The sequence below is a fragment of the Syngnathoides biaculeatus genome, chromosome 7, assembly GCF_019802595.1.
Source record: "Syngnathoides biaculeatus isolate LvHL_M chromosome 7, ASM1980259v1, whole genome shotgun sequence".
Classification (NCBI taxonomy): domain Eukaryota; kingdom Metazoa; phylum Chordata; class Actinopteri; order Syngnathiformes; family Syngnathidae; genus Syngnathoides; species Syngnathoides biaculeatus.
Genome location: NC_084646.1, coordinates 2,779,147 through 2,798,700, shown reverse-complemented (window position 1 = coordinate 2,798,700; position 19,554 = coordinate 2,779,147). Strand labels below are relative to the sequence as shown.

Below are 19,554 nucleotides of genomic sequence, written 5' to 3'. Positions count from 1 at the left end.
TGTACAAAAACATACACCAAGCAGTTTGGCATTGTAGTTTTATTCTAAAATTGCATTTTCACAAATAAAAACCTTATCCCTCACATATCTGATACTTGTGCTGGAGTAGTCAATATTCAATAAGGAATCATTAGCATCGAAGACACTACAGCTTTGACCATTTTCCAGTTAGAGATTCAGAATATTGTTGTGAAAATAAAGTATTGATGGTAAAATGCTATCTGAACGATATCAATTTTGGTTTAAAAAAAAATTCTAAATGTTTGCAGTTTTGATATTCGCACTTAGCCTTGAAGAGCCGAAGTACCTTCACTCCCTCGCTCACTCTCTCCTTTGTTCCCACGGTTTCATTTACTGCAAGTTGAGGAATCATTGCAACTGCGGCCGTTGGATCAGATAACAACGCGAGCAGACTGTCAACAAACTGTGGCAACACTGGAACGGTCTGATCATTGTAGGCACTTGATATTAATTAGACTTGGCACTTGCTGGGTGGAGAAAGTCCCCCGGTTATCGTGTGAGAGATGACAGTCTCTGGTTTCAATCAGCGAAACCACATTAAGAAGAATGGTTCAGTCGGGTCCATTAGTATTTGAACAATAACAGAATTTTAGATTTGTCTTTATCCACCATCAGAGTGGTTTGAAGGAAAATGATCAAGTTGCGATCGAAGTGTTAGCGGCACTCTATGAGTTTTTACAAAAGCACAACATCCACCATTTATAAATAACACACATTTTTTGTACAGTACCTTCAAAGCGTTTGGACCAAAGGATATCATTGTACTCCAACCAGGTCAGAGTGTACACTGCTGTCTCTTGCCCGAAATCAGATGGGATGGACTCCAGCTCACCTGTAGCCCTAGTGAGGACACACTGCATAGAAAATGGACCGAGGAATGGATATTATTGTAAACAGAACAATCAGTTTCAATACTTGGATGGAAATGATTTATGGTTCGGAATTTTTCTCACAAGAGATGCTTTGCCAGGCCTTTACTTACTGCTTGTTAGCCTCGGTGCTATCACGTTTGTCTTCCATCTTCTGTTAGTAAATGGCATGCTCTATTGGGTTGAGCTCTGGGTGCTGACTTATTCATTTGAGAATGTTGCACTTCTTTGCTTTTAAAAACTATTGACTTGTTTTCACTTGGAAAAACATCTCATTCCTTTACCTTCAAAATGTCTCTTTGGCATTTCACACAGGATGACTAAATTAGATGATGAAAGAATCCTTTTCCTAAGATCCCTCACAACATCAACAGAAGTTGTGAATATTCAGGACTGCCGTGTTTGTGGCAATTGCTGATGTCTCTTGTGCCAGCCTAAAAGAAGCAAGAAAAAAAAAATTCAAGGACACGTCGATATGGTCACAAGAGGTCAGGATCAAACCCACAACCTTCTGGCTTGTAGACAATAACTTATCCACCTGAGTCATGCAGTCCACATTAGTCTGTTTACTACATCAGCAAAGTTGCTTTGATATGAAAATTTACCAAGATTTCTTTATCATTGTGCCAATTTATGAAAACTGATCTGTTTTTTTTTTTCCATTTTATTTGGGTACAGATTATGATTAGACAAAAGTGAGGGCAGCAAGTGCGTAAAACACTCAGAATTCAATGAAGTCCACGGGATCCAGATTTCATAGATTGATTTTCATTTTACATGGTAACATTAACAATAATGTCACATATTCATCCATACATCCATCCGTTTTGTACTGCTTTTCCGGGTCGGGTTTCAGGGGAAGTACCTTCAGTAGGGATACACAGACTTCCTTTTCCCTAGTCACTTCTTCCAGCTCTTCCGGAGGGATCCCAAGGCGTTCCCAAGCCAGCCGTGAGACATAGTCTCTCCAGTGTGTCCTGGGTCGTCCCCGGGGTGTCTTTCCAGTGGGACGTGCCCGGAACACCTCACCAGGGAGGCGTCCGGAAGCCATCCGAATCAGATGCCCCAGCCGCCTGATCTGGCTCCTCTCAATGCGGAGGAGCAGCGGCTCGACACTGAGCCCCTCCCGGATGACCGAGCTTCTCACCCTATCTCCAAGGGAGAGCCCGGACACCCTGCATAGGAAACTTGTTTCGGCCGCTTGTATCCGAGATCTTGTTTTTTTCGGTCACGACCCACAGCTCGTGCCCATAGGTGAGGGTACGAACGTCGATCGACTGATAAATTAGCTCCCTTTTTAAACACAAGGGACCGATACAAAGTCCACATCACTGCAGACGGTGCGCCGATCCGTCTGTCAATTTCCCGCTCCATTCTTCGCTCACTCTTGAACAAGACCCCAAGATACTTGAACTCCTCCACATGGACGTCCCCTCTTCTTCTTTTCCTTTCGTCTTGTCCCGTTAGGGGTCGCCACAGCGTGTCATCTTTTTCCATCTTAGCCTATCTCCTGAATCCTCCTCTCTAACCGCAAGTGCCCTCATGTCTTCCCTCACCACATCCATGAACCTTCTCTTTGGTCTTCCTCTCGCTCTTTTGCCTGGCAGCTCAATCCTCAGCCCCCTTCTCCCAATATACTCACTCTCTCGTCTCTGGACATGTCCAAAAACCATCGAAGTCTGCTCTCTCTTACCTTGTCTCCAAAACATCCAGTTTTGGCGGTCCCTCCAATGAGCTCATTTCTATTCCTATCCAACCTCCTCACTCCTAGCGAGAACCTCAACATCTTTATTTCTGCCACCTCCAGTTCTACTTCCTGTTGTCTCTTCAGTGCCACCATCTGTAATCCGTACAATTTGGATGTTACATACTGTCGAGTAATAATTGGAGCACCTGAAAATTGAAATATTCTTCATAAAATGCATGCAATTCCTAAATGTTAAATGGCATATTTTGTTGAATGTCTCCCCTTCTTGTTTTATTCTACATCCCATGTGTGGTTGTATAAAGGAAAATTATTTTTTTAAACAATTCTAGACTTATTGGGATATGACTTCATCCACATTCAGTGATTAACCACTATCAAGTTGCACTTCAAATAGTCTGTGCGAACAACTTTATTCATTGAATGTCAGTGACGAATCCAAAAGCTACAGCAGAGCACTTAATAAGGCTGCAATTAGTCTACGATGGCATTTATGAGCTCATTTAAGTGGCCGAGCGTCTGGCACTCAGAGGGATCATTTCCCGACTGTGGAAATTGAGTCCGCGTCAAAGTGTCGTGCCTGCCCTTGTCTTATTACTGGCTGAGAGCAGCGCCCATCCCAGCAGCATAATTCCATCTGGGCTAAATATTTATACAGAGGAGGAGGGTAGAGAGGGGTTGGGGTTGGGGGTGGAGGGGGGGGGCGGCAACATCACTTAGCCACAACACATTCATTCACATAAGGGGAGAGTGGCTTCCGCAGCAAGTTAGTGTGAGAAGGTTCGAGCCGGAGGAACATCACTTCAATCCGCTGAAGTGACCTGATTTTCTTTTTGGAAGTAACGCACAAGATGAAGAACTTTGTGGTGTTTGCTGTTATTGTTACTTTTGGTCAGATAGGGAGGAACCCTGCCTGCGGTAAGTGGATTTGTGATTACCGGTAATAATTGCATGAATAAGTGTATTTCCCCGCTTATTTTGAAAAACAGCTGTTTGTGAAGAAAGAAGCACACTGAGGGAACTTTTTAGTTGATATGCAGAAGCTCGTGGACCCAAATGAGTCACATGTGTATTTTGAGTATTTTCATTTTTGCAGATCATTAATTAGTTGCACACTTTCTTGGTAAATGTATTCACTTTTCGTGAATTAATGAACATCATGTTTATCATGAGTGTATGTTAAGCATTTATGTTGAGGTAATTGCAATTACAGCACAATATATTTCAACAAGAGAAATATTTAAATGGAGGGAAAATATGAACAGACGCCTACTATACTATAGGATGCAGAGTGGATATACAGAAGCAAATGTGAAGAAATACAGCAAGAATAGTCAGCAGCAGTGACTTATCAGTCTTTGGAACCTACTTAAGTAGTTTCCTGGTCTACCTACCGAATCTATTGTCCTAACTTGGCAAAGCCAACTACTTACCTATTTGCCCTGTGACTGGCTGGCAATCAGTTTAGGGTCTAGTCTGCCTTGGCTGGGACCCTTGTGAGGATACGCAGTCCGGAAAATGAATGGCTGGATCTACCTACCTCAGCACAGAGAGGCAACTGGTCGGGGCGTTGGACTCACAGTTCTAAAGCCCGTGTGGAGTTTGCATGTTCTCCCTGTGCCTGCGTAGGTTTCCTCCCACATCCTACAAGCATGCATTAATTGGAGACCTAAATTGCCATTAGGTGTGCTCGTGAGTGACACTGTTGTCTGTCTCCATGTGCCCACCACTTGGCTGGCAACCAGTTCAGGGTGTAGCCTGCCTCCTGCCCGATGGTAGCTGGTATAGGCACCAGCACTCCCGTGTCCCTTGTGAGGAGAAGTGACTCAGAAAATGGATGGATGGATAGATCTACCTACCCAAAGTCTGAGTGCCTGTGTGTGAAGTCATCCTACCTAGAGTACCGACCTTCCTACTTAATCTATCTACCTATCTTACTATCCCCCTACTTATATAATTTCTATTTACATCACTAATTCCCCTCGTACCTGCCTACAGCACCTACCTAACTTCCTGGCTGCCAACCTACCTACGGACATCATCTAGTTTGCTACTTTTACACATGAACATATCTAGAGTATACATAAAAATGAAGTCAGGACAATGACTAAAACATTTTACAGTCAGATTACAATGATTGTCATATCATTTCAACCTTAACTATGTTAAAAGAGTACAATAAAAAGACAAGATATACAGCCTAGTATTCAAACTGATGTTTTTTTTTTTAAATATGTTCAAAATGTTTAACTTAATGTTAAAAGATGTTCAACTTCAATTGTTCATCAATATAAGTCATCTGTTTTCATATTTTGCACTTCACAATGCACCACCCATTTTCATTGGGGACAGGTTTGGACTGCTGGTAGCCAACTCGTATTAGGAAGCCACGCCATTGTAATGCATACAAAATGAAGCATAGCATTGGGTTGCTGACATCAACAGGGACGTCCATGAAAGACTTTGCTTGGATGGCAGCATATATGTTTCTCAAAAACCTGTATGTACCCTTCAGCATTAATGGTTCCTTCACAGATGTGCAAGTTACCCCTGCAATGGGCACTAAATAACCTCTATACCCTCACAGATGCTGGCTTTTGAACTTTCCAGTAAATCAAGATGGTCCATTTCCTGTTTGCCTGGAGAATACGACATCCATGATTTTCAAAACAATTTGAAATGTGTACTAGTCAGACCACAGCACACTTTCTCACTTTCCCTCAGTTAATCTCATTTGGGCCTGGGGCCAGAGGTGCCAGTGGTGCTTCTGAGTTTTGTTGACATATAGTTTAAACTTTGCATGGTAGAGCTTTAACTTGCATTTCTAGATGTAGCTGCAAACTGTGTTAACCGATAATGGCTCTCTGAAGTTTTCCTTCATCGTGTTCTCTGCTAGAATTTTTGAAAATCATTATTTCCCGTTTTTATTTACTCAACATGACACCCTGATTGGAATCAAATTTTGTAGCTTCTCTCTTTCTCTCTCTCTCTCTGGTTCTCTCTCTCTCTCTCTCTCTCTCTCTCTCACACTCTTGCTCCATAACTAACTATCAATCTACCTGCTTGACTTACAATTTATTTCTTGCAGCGGGGATGTGCTGGCTCCAGCAGAGCCAGCGGTGCGACATGGTGCTGATGAGAGGGGTCACCAGAGAGGAGTGCTGCGCAGGGGGCCGACTGGACACGGCGTGGTCCAACAACAGTCTCCCCATGAACGAGGTCAGCCTGCTGGGCTTCCTGGGCATCGTCTCCTGTAAACCCTGCAAAGGTAAATATATTTATGTACATTTGGGTTTTACGTTTTCATTGAATTATGTCGCATGTGAGATAGTATTCATTGGACAACATCGACTTATACATTTTCTATAGGAATTGTCCACATGAGGGGTCACAAGTAAGGTGGAGGTATCCTAGCTAACTTTCAGTTGGAAGTGGGTTACACCCTTGACTGGTCCCTTGCCAATGATTAGGGACATTATGGTGGAACACACATGCATTATTGTCCCTGTATGTTCACCGACTATAACATTAGGTCCACCTGCACAGTCTAATGAAATCACAAAAGTGTCCATTTAGTATTTATTAATTTAACAATGCACTTATTACTGTGGCTGTAGTTTGTAGGGGTTGCAGTTTGTATTGGTGTAAAGCCACACTACAGTTGGACCTGTTTCTAATATTTTATAGGTAATTACATTATTTTGGTTGACTTCTTATAGGAACACAAGAGGGTCAAAGCTGCGCTCAATATATTACTACAGATAATACTGATTTCAATGTACACTTTAATAAAGAATCAAATAATATACAGTAAAATGGAAAGCACAAAAATGTATAGCGCTGAAAAAAAAATTAAAAGACCACTGCAAAATCATCAATTCCTCTATAGTTATTTGTTAATTTGAATTAAAAAAAATAAATCTTCTCTAAATTATTGATACAATAACTCCCAAATTCAAAATACAAATTGTGCTATTAAAAAAATAAATAGAAATTAAAAAATGGTAAAAATATGGGAAAAAAAATCTCTTGTTTGGTTTCTTATTTTTATCCAAAGTTTTATAAGAATAGGAACATCACATCTATTGTGCTGTTGAAAAAGTCAAAACACTTACCAAATGCTGAATTAATATGAACACAATAGGTGACTTACTGTGCACTTTACGATACAAACAGATATCCAAGGGATTATTGTTGTATTTAATAAAACATATGGAAATGTATACCTTTTGAATATCATCCAGTCATTTTCTACAACCACAGTCATACAGAGTTTTCTTTTGTCAACCAAAATTAAGGAATATTTTTGATAGAGTGCTCGTATTGCATTGCATTCCATTGTGCAGGTGCAAAGCTTGGCTCAACAAGCTCAAAATGCGATGGTCGGTTCATTGCTGTTATCTATCCATCCATTTTCTTTTGCCACCTATCCTCACAAGGGTCGCAGAGAGTGCCGGAGCCTATCTCAGCTGTCAACGGGCAGGAGACAGGGTACACCCTGAACTGGTTGCCAGCCGATCGCAGGGCACATGGAGACAAACAGCCGCACTCACAATTATATTTAGGGACAATTTAGAGTGTCCAATTAATGTTGCATGTCATTTTTGGAATGTGGGATGAAACCGGAGTGCCTGGAGAAAACCCATGCAGGCACGGGGAGAACATGCAAAGTTCACACAGGTGAGTCCGTGGTTGAACCCGAGACCTCAGAACTGTGAGGCCAATGCTTTACCAGCTGATCCACCGTGCCAGCTCATCACTGTTATATATGCTAGAATTATTATTATTACGTATTTTTTCCTTATCCATCAGACAAACTATTAGGCAAGGTTGTTTTTTTAAAAATAAAACACATAAAAATGACTGAAATTGTCTGCTTCAATCAAAAGAGACAGGCAGCTCATGTCTATTTTTTTTTTTACCAATTTAAAATTTAAATTTAATGCTGCTATGTGAAACAGGCTTTGGTGGATGAATTTTAAAAAGATTCCACCGACTGAAATGCACAATATGTGATTTATTTAGACAGACAAAATAACAGGAAAGAAAGAAAGTAATTTTAAGAGGGCCTTTTTTGTATGTGTTCAGAACTTGATAAAACATCTGACTGAACTGTTAATAAAAACACAAGCTCAACCCGTGGGTAATATACAGTATAACAATAAATAATTGTTGAACCGTTGTATCATATTCTTCTTGGGGTTAATATGGTCCTTGGAGGACTTTGAAAAGCTGAAATAGCACCTGATGGGAAAAGAGTCCTCCTCAGAGGTCCTGGGAAGAGATAGACCTGTACTGTTTGGCGTGGACTCCGCGCCGCATCGGATTACGCTTCCTACCGTGCGCCGGCAACGTCAGCCATCTTCCTCACCCCCCCCACCCCCCCCCGGGACGTAAAAATTTCCGTGAAAGTCATTTGAACTCCTCCGACGCCCGTTTCCACCCTCACCCGCCTCCGCGGGAGCTTAGGCAGCGTCCGCGTGCAGCCATTTCACATCGGACGTGTTATGAAAACACGCCGAGCCCGCATTCCATCAGGCGCGTCGCCGTTCACCGAAAGGGATGTGGTTATTGTAAATATCAGGCGACGGTAAAACTTACATGGTTGTCTAGTCTATGGAAGAAAACCGCTTGCGGGCTCAGAAAATGCAGAAGCGGGAAAGGTAAAATCAAAAAATCTATTTCAGGACAGTAAAGGTCATTTTCTTACACTTTTTCTGCAGAGACATGCGAGGGTGTGAAGTGCGGCGCCGGGAAAGTGTGCAAGATGAAGACGGGAAGACCGCAGTGCGTGTGCGCCCCCGACTGCTCCAACATCGGGCGAAGGCACGCCGTGTGCGGCAGCGACGGGAAGTCGTACAAGGACGAGTGTGTCCTGCTCATGGCCCGTTGCATGGGACACCCTGACCTGGAGGTCATGTACCAAGGAGACTGCAAAAGTAAGTGCGTGTGACGTTTAGACCAGGGGTTCTCGGTTTTGAGTTTTCAGGGTCCTATAATCTGGACCTTTAAATGAGTTTGACAACACTTGTAACTCTACGGACTCATATCCCAAATCATCATTTCATAATGAAATGAAAGGAAATGCCAATAGTATGTTCCAGACCCCCCCCCCAAAAAAAAAAAAAAAAAACCGAACAAAAAATAGCACTCCATAACATTGTATTCTATAAAAACATACAGTAACATAGATCTCGATTCGTTTCTCATCTTATATTATTAGTCATTGTAAAGGATAAATAGCACAAGTGTGCATACTGTTATATGGTCTGTCAACATGTGTCGCCGCACCATTTCTGTTCAAACCATTGCTAAAAAGCATCCGTCCATCCAATTTCTTCACCACCTATCTTCACGAGGGTCTCGGGGAGTGCTGGAGCCTATCCCAGCTGTCAGTGGGCAGGAGGCGGGGTACACCCTTAACTGGTTGTCAGCCAATGGCAGGGCACATGGAGACAAACAGCCGCAACTCACAATCACACCTAGAGGCAATTTAGAGTGTCCGATTAATGTTGCATGTTTTTGGGATGTGGGAGGAAACCGGTGTACCCGGAGGAAACCCATGCAGGCACAGGGAGAGCATGCAAACTCCACACAGGCGGGTCCAGGATTGACTCCGGGACCTAAGAACTTTGAGACCAATGCTTTACTAGCTGATCCACCATGTCGCCCTCATCTTATCATTGTTGCACTAATATTAGTAATTGTATGAAAAGAATAAATGGCACATGAGCTGGTATACTGTTATATTGTCTGTCAACACGTGTCGCTGCAGCGTTTGTGCTCAAACCATTGCTTAAAAGCACTTGCGTAAAAATTAAAAAAAGTATGCTTACTTGTAGTACTCTTATAGAAATAAGAGAAGTATAGTATGACAGCAGTAACGTACTATGCCATATTTGACAGGGTGATAATTACCCCAGGGAGCAAAATCGTGGGGGTCCATAAATTATGTAAGAATGTGTCTTAAAACAATCTTCTCAAAATGAGTGATGATTACGATATGGTTCAGCATGTAGGAGGTTCCAAGAGAGGGTTTGACCTGTATTGCAATATTTCAGGGGTTGTGGAAGAAGAAAAGTACTCATAGCAAAATGAAAGAGAATTTCACGATGGTAACAGAATGGTTACGATTTTTTTAAATTGTAGTCGTAGCTGTATCAAAATCACTGAAGAGGATTGTTGTTTTGTCGTGTTTCCGCAGAGTCGTGCTCCAACGTAGTATGCCCAGGAACGCACACCTGCGTGACAGACCAGACCAACAGCGCCCACTGCGTCATGTGCCGCTCCACGCCGTGCCCCAAACCGCTGCCCTCTGAGCAGCCCATCTGTGGGAACGACAACATCACATACCCCAGCGCCTGCCACCTGCGCCGCGCCACCTGCTTCTTGGGTCGCTCCATAGGAGTCCGCCACTACGGCTCATGCAACAGTAAGGACAACTGAACGCTTTCTTCGATCTCTCCCTTTATCTCATCATCACTTCTTTGCAGGTCCTCCGAGGAAACCGCACGTGTTTGACGTCAGCGAGGAGAACGCCGTGTAGAGATCAAGAAATACACCACAAGTTGACCTCTCTTTTGTGACTATCATCCCTCCCTATTCTACACCATTTTTTTTTCATATGGAAGCTGTGGCATGGCGTTGCGGAGGTGCGAGCAGAGTGGTAGCCTCGGGAGGGAAATTTGTGGGTGCGCAAAATTTCAAAAGGTATGTAATAGTAGTCGTCATAATATTTAAAACGTGATCATCGTGGACTTCCATTTTACATTCCCTATCTGTCCTCAAAATTTGCTTTGAAATGTATAGAAAATCGACAACAATCGACAAACACATCATGGCTTGAAACACGGACTCCAACTTCTTTGGCTCACTTGCACATTCTCCGAAATGATCAAAAACGATGGTACGGAAGCTTTGTCGTAGTGTGGAATAGTTTGCCCAGGTGTGATGTTTTGAGGATACGCAAATTAAAAAAAAAAAAAAAGTCAGAATTATTTATATATAAGCGGTGGTCGGTGAAGAATTGGGGAGGTGCGTCAAGAGCGGGTGCACTGGGGCAAAACATTTTTCACTGAGTCTGAGGATTTTGTGGAAAAATTGATTCATAACAAGGTGGCGTGATGGGGCAGCTGTAAAGCGTTGGCCTTGCAGTTCTGAGGACCCGGGTTCAATCCTGGCCCCGCCTGTGTGGAATTTGCATGTTCTCCCTGTGCCTGGGTGGCTTTTCTCCGGGCACTCCGGTTTACTCCCACATCCCAAAAACATGTAACATTAATTGGACACTCTAAAATTGCCCCTAGCTGTGATTGTGAGTGCAGCTGTTTGTCTCCATGTGCCCTGCGATTGGCTGGCAACCAGTTGAGGGTGTACCCCGCCTCCTGCCCACTGACAGCTGGGATAGGCTCCAGCACTCCCCGAGACCCTCATGAAGATAAGCGGCGAAGAAAATGGATGGATTAAGTGGACACTCTAAATTGCCCCTAGGTGTGATTGTGAATGTGATTATTTGTCTCTATGTGCCCTGTGATTGGCTCGCAACCAGTTCTGGGTGTACCCAGCCTCCTGCCTGTTGACAGCTGGGATAGGCTTCAACTCGACCGCGACCCTTGTCAAGATAAGCGGCTAGGAAAATGGATGGATGGATGGATGGATTCATAGTAGTTTTATCAAAATGAATGAAAAATATGCTATTGAAGCAGTGGTGTAACATGGGGGAAATTCCAAGAGAAAAGTTGCCCTGGGGGTCCACATTTTGGAGTGCCCAAAATTCTAAAAATAAAAATGTGTATAATTTGTCATCAAATTGAACAGAAAGTAGGGTATGAAAGCAGTAGGGGAGATGCAAGGACAGCAGTTGCCCCAGAATTAAAAGTGTGGGGGTCATGAAAAATATCCCAAAAATCCGACACAATAATAGAAGTGTAGCTGTCGTAATAAAATGAGCGAGAAGTATAGTGTGGATGCAGGGGCATCGAGTGGGGGAGGTGCAAAGCAGGTGTTTGCCAAAAATGGGATGGTTGTGAAACTATGAGGGGTGTGCAAAATTTTAAAACACATAAATAGTAATCGTGGTCACTATACTATGTTTGCCTTAACAGTGTATAGTGGCTCGTTTTCCTCTCGTCTAAAGATTTAAGTCCCTCTTTGTCACAACGCCCACAAATGCGGTGGCCCTAAAAGGTCAAGAAGGCTAAAAACTAAACTAGTGAATCCACAAGTGACCCACGCACACCACGGTGTGGAAGAGCTCGATTCAAAACCGCACGCTCGTTAGTTGAGAGCAGATGAACGCCTCGCGAGAGAACTCCACGGGAGACGTGTTCATATTGTAAATAGAATTCCGCAACTATTTATTGGAGAAGGTATCAATCACTATTTATGATTTCATCCTAATAACAAACAAAATGTATCCTGAAGCAAAACTATATATTTATTGTGCTTGGTTTTTATTCCACCGGCGACCGCATTTTTTTTTTTTTTTACGGCTCGGTTTTACGACAAACAGTCTTCTCGTTAAGTTGATGGGATGAAATCTGAGCGGAAAACTAAGACCAAGTTTATGTAGCGCCGGAAATTTCAAAGCCACACTGTGAGTGATAAAGTAGTTGTTTAGTGTTTTAGCACAGCGTGTGCCTGTAAAGCATTTCGTGTTTGCTATGAAAAACCTTTTTAGCATTTATTCAATATCCTTAATATCCAGTCTTTGTTTTCCACTACTAATGCCACTTTTGGCCTTGTAGTAAAAACAAAAACCTTAGCGGTAAACTATCGTGTTGCACTAGAAACACTGGGCCCAATAAGTAGACGTGTCACACTAGTACCGGGTTGCTCGATGCGTCGATCGCGAGAGGCTAGATGCTTGAAAAGTAGATCTTAGGGTAAAAAAGTCTGGGCACCCCTGCACTAGTAGCTTACTTATCAAGGATGAATGATCATGTTTATTCAATATGAATACAGTAAATGGACTACGGGGAGGCATTTTGAATATTGATTTGATGTCATGATAAGGTGGATACCAGTGTACTATTATTTGGGCCTAGTAGTGTTACTTGTGGAGCACAGTAGTTTTCCATTAAGGTTCAATTGTGTCGTAATAGGCCAAAAGGGGCTAGAGTAGCAGGAAAAATGTTACTAGGACATCATTTTTCAACTAGTGCACTGAATTGTCTTAACTAGGATGAAGTATGTGCTAGTACATGGCCATAAACCTGGATATGAAGAATATCCGATAAAGGCTCAAATAACTCCTCATAAACAACCACATGCAAACATTCCTTACATTGAACTGTTTTTGTTTTTTTTGGTTTGTTTGTTTGTTTGCAACAATACCTCCTCTGTGGAACGCTTGCCTTTGTTTTTGTTTTATTTTGTAAATACGAGCTTTTGTAGGACACGTTTTTTTTGGCTGCTTCAATTTGATCGGAATTCCCCAAAAGAATGTAGTGGAGAAGATCGAATTAGTCTCGGAATGGACCACAGTAGCCAACACTTGATGTCGTGCCACCAGAGGTGAGTCAGGACCGCGTCGTGTTGACGGCCCCGATGAACTCCCTCAGTCCGTGTCGAAAATCTGAACTGAGCGCATGGACTCCTTGTGTCTGTAACCTACTGTGAAAATTTGAGTAATAAATGCTTCCTATTTTTGTACTACCGTTTCCACATCATAAAGTTATTACAAAAAGACATGCTGTGTCCTCTTTTCTCTCTAGTCCAGTGGAGTTGATCTCGCGTGCCGCTAAAGGTGGCAAAACTAATAACAATAAGAACATGATGTTAAATTTACTGAAGACTCCAAAAGGTTCACCCCAAGAAAGATCAAGAACTTCAACCCTTAAAACAGGAATGTCCACCCGACTTCACAACTTGATTCTTAGAAGAAGAGCCCCGAATCCTACAAGTCAACTTCCAGAAGAGGAGATCCATGGAAGGTCTAAAGGCTTGACTCACTAGGTTGGAGGTTCAACCAGAAGACTAAGCAAAGAGCAGGCGCAATATCTTGATTCACAGAAGAGAAGGACCAAATGGAAAAATAAAAACAAACAAAAACACCCCCATCCATTCATTTTTCAGCTTATCCAGACTCAGTTGATTGGGGCAGAAGGTTAAGTAGCGATAACCAGACTTCCCTCTTCATAGCCACTTTGTCACGCTCTTCCAGAGGATCCCGAGGTACGCCAGCCAGGAGGCAGTCACTCCAGTGTGTCCTGGGTCATCCTTTGGTGGTCCTCCCAGTGGGACATGCCCAGACCACATCACCAGAGAGGTGTCTAAGGGGCATCCTGACTACCTCATCTGGCTCGTTTTGATAGATGATTCTCATCTTATCTTTAAGAGAGAGCCTGGACACTCAGTTTGGGACTAGAGGTGAGGGTGGCGATGTAGAACAGCCAGGAAATTGAAATCTTTATACCTTTCTCCTCAGTTCCTTCGTCACCACGATCTCCCGCTCCATTTTTCCCAGTCGTGAACAAAACATACACATACAAAAAAGATACTTGAACTCGTCCACTTGGGGCACGATCTCATCTCCGACTGAGGGGCGCGCACACCACCTTGACCGTGGTCAAGTGCTGATTCTCATCACAGCCAGATCGCACAAGCCTGCGAACCGCTTCAGACAGAGTTGAAAATCAAAATGCAGAGACCTAAGACTGAGGCCGCAAAAAGACAATATACAAAACCTGCACTGTTATAAAAAAATGGACAGTGTAGGCACAGTAGGTCCACTCGACTTAGAGAAGCAGAACATGGAGGGTCCAAGCACCTGACTCAATGAATGGGAGGTCCAAGAACTTCACTCAGAGGACACAAGGTCACCTGACCAGAGTACCTAATAAATAGCCCCACAGAATCAAATAAAGCTTACTGTTTAAAGCTGCCGTTTTGTTTTGTAGATAGCAACATCTGGTTCAACTTTTTTGTGGGACTGGCCGTTTTATATTCCTGCACGAAATATTTTATCTTGACTAATTTTTACGTGATTACAGCAAAGTCAATTGCCAATCCGAGCGTACATGCGCACGCTGGAACAACGCGCTCTCCTCCTCTAATTTAACGAGCAGGATTCAAAGTAAAAGAAGCCTTGTTTTTTTTAGATTGCATCTTGTTCTCAGGCACGCAGATGTGGCCGTTACTTGACCTTCCGAATGAGTCTGCAGAGAGGGACGGTAAACACAAACACGTTGTTATGTAGGATACCGACTACACGGAAAACTCATTAAGCGACTTGAATGAGATAAAGGCGGGCATAACACGTTCTTGTCTCGCATTCACAGAGAATAAATACTTGGTTATTCTGAGAGAGCCAAACCAGCCCAATATACAGGGTTTCCCTAAAATCTGTCTGCATAGGAAATGCTGAGCAACGGCATGACGTTCATGAGAATCTTTTAAAGCGCAAAATTTCAAGCAAGTCCAAGGTTACTGTGGCAAAAGTCAAGCAAGTCATTTTTGGGGGGTTTGGAAAGTACCACGTCATAAAGAGTCGCTCAATCGCACGTTAGCCAGTCTACTTCTGAGGGCCAGAAAGTGAGTGACTACTCCTGACTTGAACTGAAAATGAAGACAAAAGTTTGGGGATGTTTTCAGATAAAAGTTTTCATGTCATTGCATTGTAATAACAGTTCACCTGTGGGAGAGGAGTATAATTCCATCGATCATGATTAGATATGCAGACAAGATCGAGGAGTGTTACGTCTGCATTTAGACTACCTAACTAACGTCCCCTTTAACGTCCGTGGAGTTACCGTTCCAAGCGTCGTAGTTTCCCAGAGCAGCAGTGAGGTTGTAAGAACAAGCCTCGTTGTCCGTCTCTCTTGTCCTTATATAGGTAATCCTTGAAACAGTTCAGACTTCCGTGTCGCAAAGGAAAACCGCGTCGCATCATGCGTGGGTTTTCTCAGGGCACTCTGGTTTCCTCCCACATCCCCAAAACATGCATCATTAATCGGACACTCTAAATTGCCCCTCGGTGTGATTGTGAGTGCGGTTGTTTGTCTCCATGTGCCCTGCGATTGGCTGGCAACCAGTTTAGGGTGTACCCTGGCTGCCTCCTGCCCATTGACAGCTGGCATAGGCTCCAGCACTGCCCGCGACCCTTGTGAGGATAAGCGGCTAAGAAAATGGATGGATGGATATTTACTGATACAGTCAGAGCTATTGCCACATGGAGGAAGATTTGAAGTATTTGTGTTTGTACTATTATCACATGCTCTTCGGCAAGGCGTCAAATTTGCTGCGCCGTATGATGGTGACGTGTGTGTGATGCTGATCGCCGGCTCACTAGCGCTCGTCTGTTTGAAAGAAGCATATTAGTCATCGTTGCCGAGGTGACATCACGACGTCTGGCTCCCCGGTGACGCCCGTTCCGACAGCCGCCCCTCATGCCGTGACACGTCAACGACATCCACATGGAACCTTCAGCACTTGGACAAATATTCCCCCCTCTCGCTTCCAGTAAGTCAGACAGACAACATCAAGTTCATAAATGAGCTTATGATGAAAGTGGGCCCCGAGGACCACCCACTCGCGGTCGAGAGAAAGAGAGAGGGCTAGCGCATTGTAAACGGCTCCATCCCACATCTGAAACTAATACACAACAGATCGAGCCCCCACCATCGCAATATATCTGGAAGAAGACGCCGTTTTCAAGGTCGTAAATTTCCCCCACATATTAATCCATATTTTTCTACGTAAAGCCGCACGCATCACGGATGTGAGCTTTTGTGGGTTCATGCAATCATTGTCCTTATTGTGATCATCTTAATTTCCCAGAAAGCGTTTTTATTTTTAAACATACAAGTTTGATCCGCTCTTGACAGTCGTATCATCTTTTCCCATTGAAATGAATGGAAATGCCATCAATTCGTTCCAGCCTCCCCTCCAAAAAACAACCCATCATTTTTGTAATGTGTTTTTAAAAAAGAAAATAACACACCAGGTTTAGTGTTTCACAATTTTTTCTAGCTCAAGGCCCAAATCAGAAATTTGGATTCAACTGGTTAATAACATGATGGTTTTAATTCATAATTGCTCATATGGGGTATTTAGCGCCTTATCACTGGTGTCTTCAGACAAATGTTAACACAGAAAAGAGTTAAATGTTTATCATATACTGTATGTAAACTTGAACAAAAACTAAATATTTGGTCGTCTTCGGTAGCTCTTGAAAACAAATTGAAGGAAAAACAGACTGGAGACATTGAAGATCTCTACAGGCGCTTTGTCCCGATCTCCTGCCAAAATGCTCCATCAGTCATCTGAAGTGCTTTGTGCTCTTTTGCCCAATGCATTTATTGCTTGCACATAACCCCTTTACTCACAGGCATGAATTCTTTGTCCTCTGTGAAGAACCACAAATATGCGTCTCCACGCAGGCATGGGGAGAACATGCAAACTCCGCACAAGCGGGGCTGGTATTGAACCCTGGACCTCAGAACTGTGAGGCCAACGCTTTATAGCATGCTCCAGCATGTGGCCCCCCCAATTTAGCATATTCATAATTTTCCTAAGCCGCTTATCCTCACAATGGTCACGGAGAGGGCTGGAGCCTATCCCACCTGTCAACGGGCAGGAGGCGGGGTACACCCTGAAATGGTTGCCAGCCAATTGCATGGCACATAGAGACAAACAACAGTCGCACTCACAATCACACTAATTTAGAGTATCCAATTAATGTTCATTCATACAACATTGCAATGAAAATAAGCAACTTTTGCATACACTTAGAGGTGACTTACAGGTAACAAATTTAGATTTTTTTTTTTTTACGGCAGGTGTGTCAAACTCATTTTTCTCGTCGGCCACATTGTTGTTCCGGTTTCCCTCAGAGAGCCGTTGTGACTGTGAAACAAAAATATTTAATCATCTCATCATATTTACATCCATGAACTAGTTTTGGAATCAGAAATCAAGGGTAATGTGTTTCTCAACTATTCACATTTGGAAACACAAAAATGCTTGTAATATGTCAACTTTATCATTTGTGATATATCCATTCATCCATTTTCTTTGCCGCTTATCCTCACAAAGGTTGCAGGGAGTGCTACAGCCTATCCAAGCTGTCAACGGGCAGGAGGCCCTCACGCTGAGGGTCTTGAGTCTGGTTGCCAGGCAATCGCATTGCACATGGAGACAAACAGCCACACTCACTATCACACCTAGGGGCAATTTAGAGTGTCCAATTAATGTTGCATTTTTTTGGGGATGTGGGAGGAAACCGGAGTGCCCGGAGAAAACCCACCCAGGCACGAGGAGAACATGCAAACACAACACAGGCAGGTCCGGGATTGAACCCAGGACCTCAGAACTGCGAGGTCAACGCTTTCAAGGTGATCCACTGTGCCGCCCCAATTTAACATATATAAAGTTAAATTAAATTAAAAAGTGAATTTCCAAAATAAAACATTTATTTCATAATACTACTCATTTTATTCAGGATATTTTGAAAATAAAAAAAAAAAAAACACAGTTTGTTCTTGGGGAAAAAAAACGGGGCCTTTCTTCCTGAAATAATACGCCTTTTATTCAAAAACAACAACTTTATTCATGCAAGAATGACAGATTCATGTGCTATTTCACAATTATGAATAAACACACACACAAATACATGATTGATACCAAAGATCTTAGTCTAGACACGCCAGAAGGGACTCATTTACACGTTCCTCTTTGTTCTTATTTCTTGCTGTTTGGGCCTTTTTTCCCCGCTTTGCACTTGCACATATTTTCCACAGTGTGGTTTGATCGGCCTGTCAGACTGTCACTTTATGCACGGTACAAAAAAAGTTGAGGTTGAGGCTCGTTTCAAATCTTTGCGATAAAACACGGAAATGTATTAAAAATCTTGATTCTTTCCACTTAAAGTATCTAAGTCAAATACGAATTCTCACTCTGAGGGTCGTGAGTCTGAGTGCTGCGACTCGCTCACCAAAATCGCCCTTCGGTTAAATGAACCTGGCGCGAGCTCAACCGGCTGCAACCTGAGTGAGAATAAGCGGGGTAGAAAATGGGATGAATGGCGCGCTGCGAAAAGAGCAGCTAAAAATAACTTTAGACGCATCGAAGAGGAATGCTCGGTGAAATCAAACCAGCGGGTCAAGCGGGTCACGTGAATTCAAAGTGCAGTTCGTCTGGGCCAATCCCGACCCGTTGGAGCTCTGTTTGGTCGCTTGTGCGCACACAGACGGAACTGGGAGGAAAGCAATCTGCGATGCATGCACAAAAATTGGCAGATTTTGCATTGTTTATGAGGTTGTTGTTTTTCAAACTTCAGTGCAATCAAATAAAACATTTATATAAGAGTTTCTAATCACCCTGTTGTACTGGTTTGTGTGTGTAAGCAATTAAATGCTTTTGCCTTGATGTTGTTTCGTAAAAATATACACATATGGGGGGCCGCACAGTGACTCAGCTGGTAAAGCAATGGCCTCACAGTTCTGAGGTCCCGGGTTCGATCCCGGCCCCCGCCTGTGTGGAGTTTGCATGCTCTCCCCGTCCCTGGGTGGGTTTCCTCCGGGTACTCCGGTTTCCTTGGCTCGCAACAAGTTCAGGGTATACCCCCCCCCCCCCCCCCCCCTGAAGATAGCTGGGATAAGCTCCAGCACTCCTGCGACTCTTGTGAAGATATGCAGCTCAGTAAATGGATGGATTGAAAAAAATAATTTTGTTGTTCAATATTTTACCTCAAATAATTTTACATTTTTGTCAATTTGACGAATAATAAATCAGAAATTAATAACCAGTTACACTGTACTGGAATTTTTTTCCACTCTTTTTTTTTTTTGGTAACTTTTACTTGAGTCGTACTATTCAAAAGTAACAATTCTATTACTGAGAACCAGTTATGGTTAATCTACCCACCTCTGCCTATAGCACAGGTGTCGAACTCAAGGTCCGGGGGCCAGATGCGGCCGCCACATGATTGGAGCCAAATCATGAGTGTCAACCTCCATGATT

The 19,554-nt window shown here is 43.1% G+C and overlaps 1 protein-coding gene across 5 annotated transcripts in view; it reads left to right on the top strand.

Moving 5' to 3' along the window:
• The window catches only part of fstl3 (follistatin-like 3 (secreted glycoprotein)), a 32,097-nt gene extending 18,816 nt beyond the window's left edge, over positions 1-13,281 (top strand). For 3 of the 5 annotated variants that reach the window (XM_061825707.1, XM_061825705.1, XM_061825708.1), the window contains 4 exons: positions 5,684-5,863; positions 8,319-8,534; positions 9,800-10,027; positions 10,089-13,281. In XM_061825707.1, coding sequence (XP_061681691.1) covers positions 5,689-5,863; positions 8,319-8,534; positions 9,800-10,027; positions 10,089-10,141 — 672 coding nt within the window. In that variant the 5' untranslated portion in view covers positions 5,684-5,688 and the 3' untranslated portion in view covers positions 10,142-13,281. Of the gene's footprint in view, positions 1-3,330; positions 3,514-4,947; positions 5,096-5,182; positions 5,864-8,318; positions 8,535-9,799; positions 10,028-10,088 lie in introns of those variants that run through there. The other 2 variants (XM_061825706.1, XM_061825704.1) reach the window with 2 other exon arrangements.
• Positions 13,282-19,554: the final 6,273 nt, after the last annotated feature.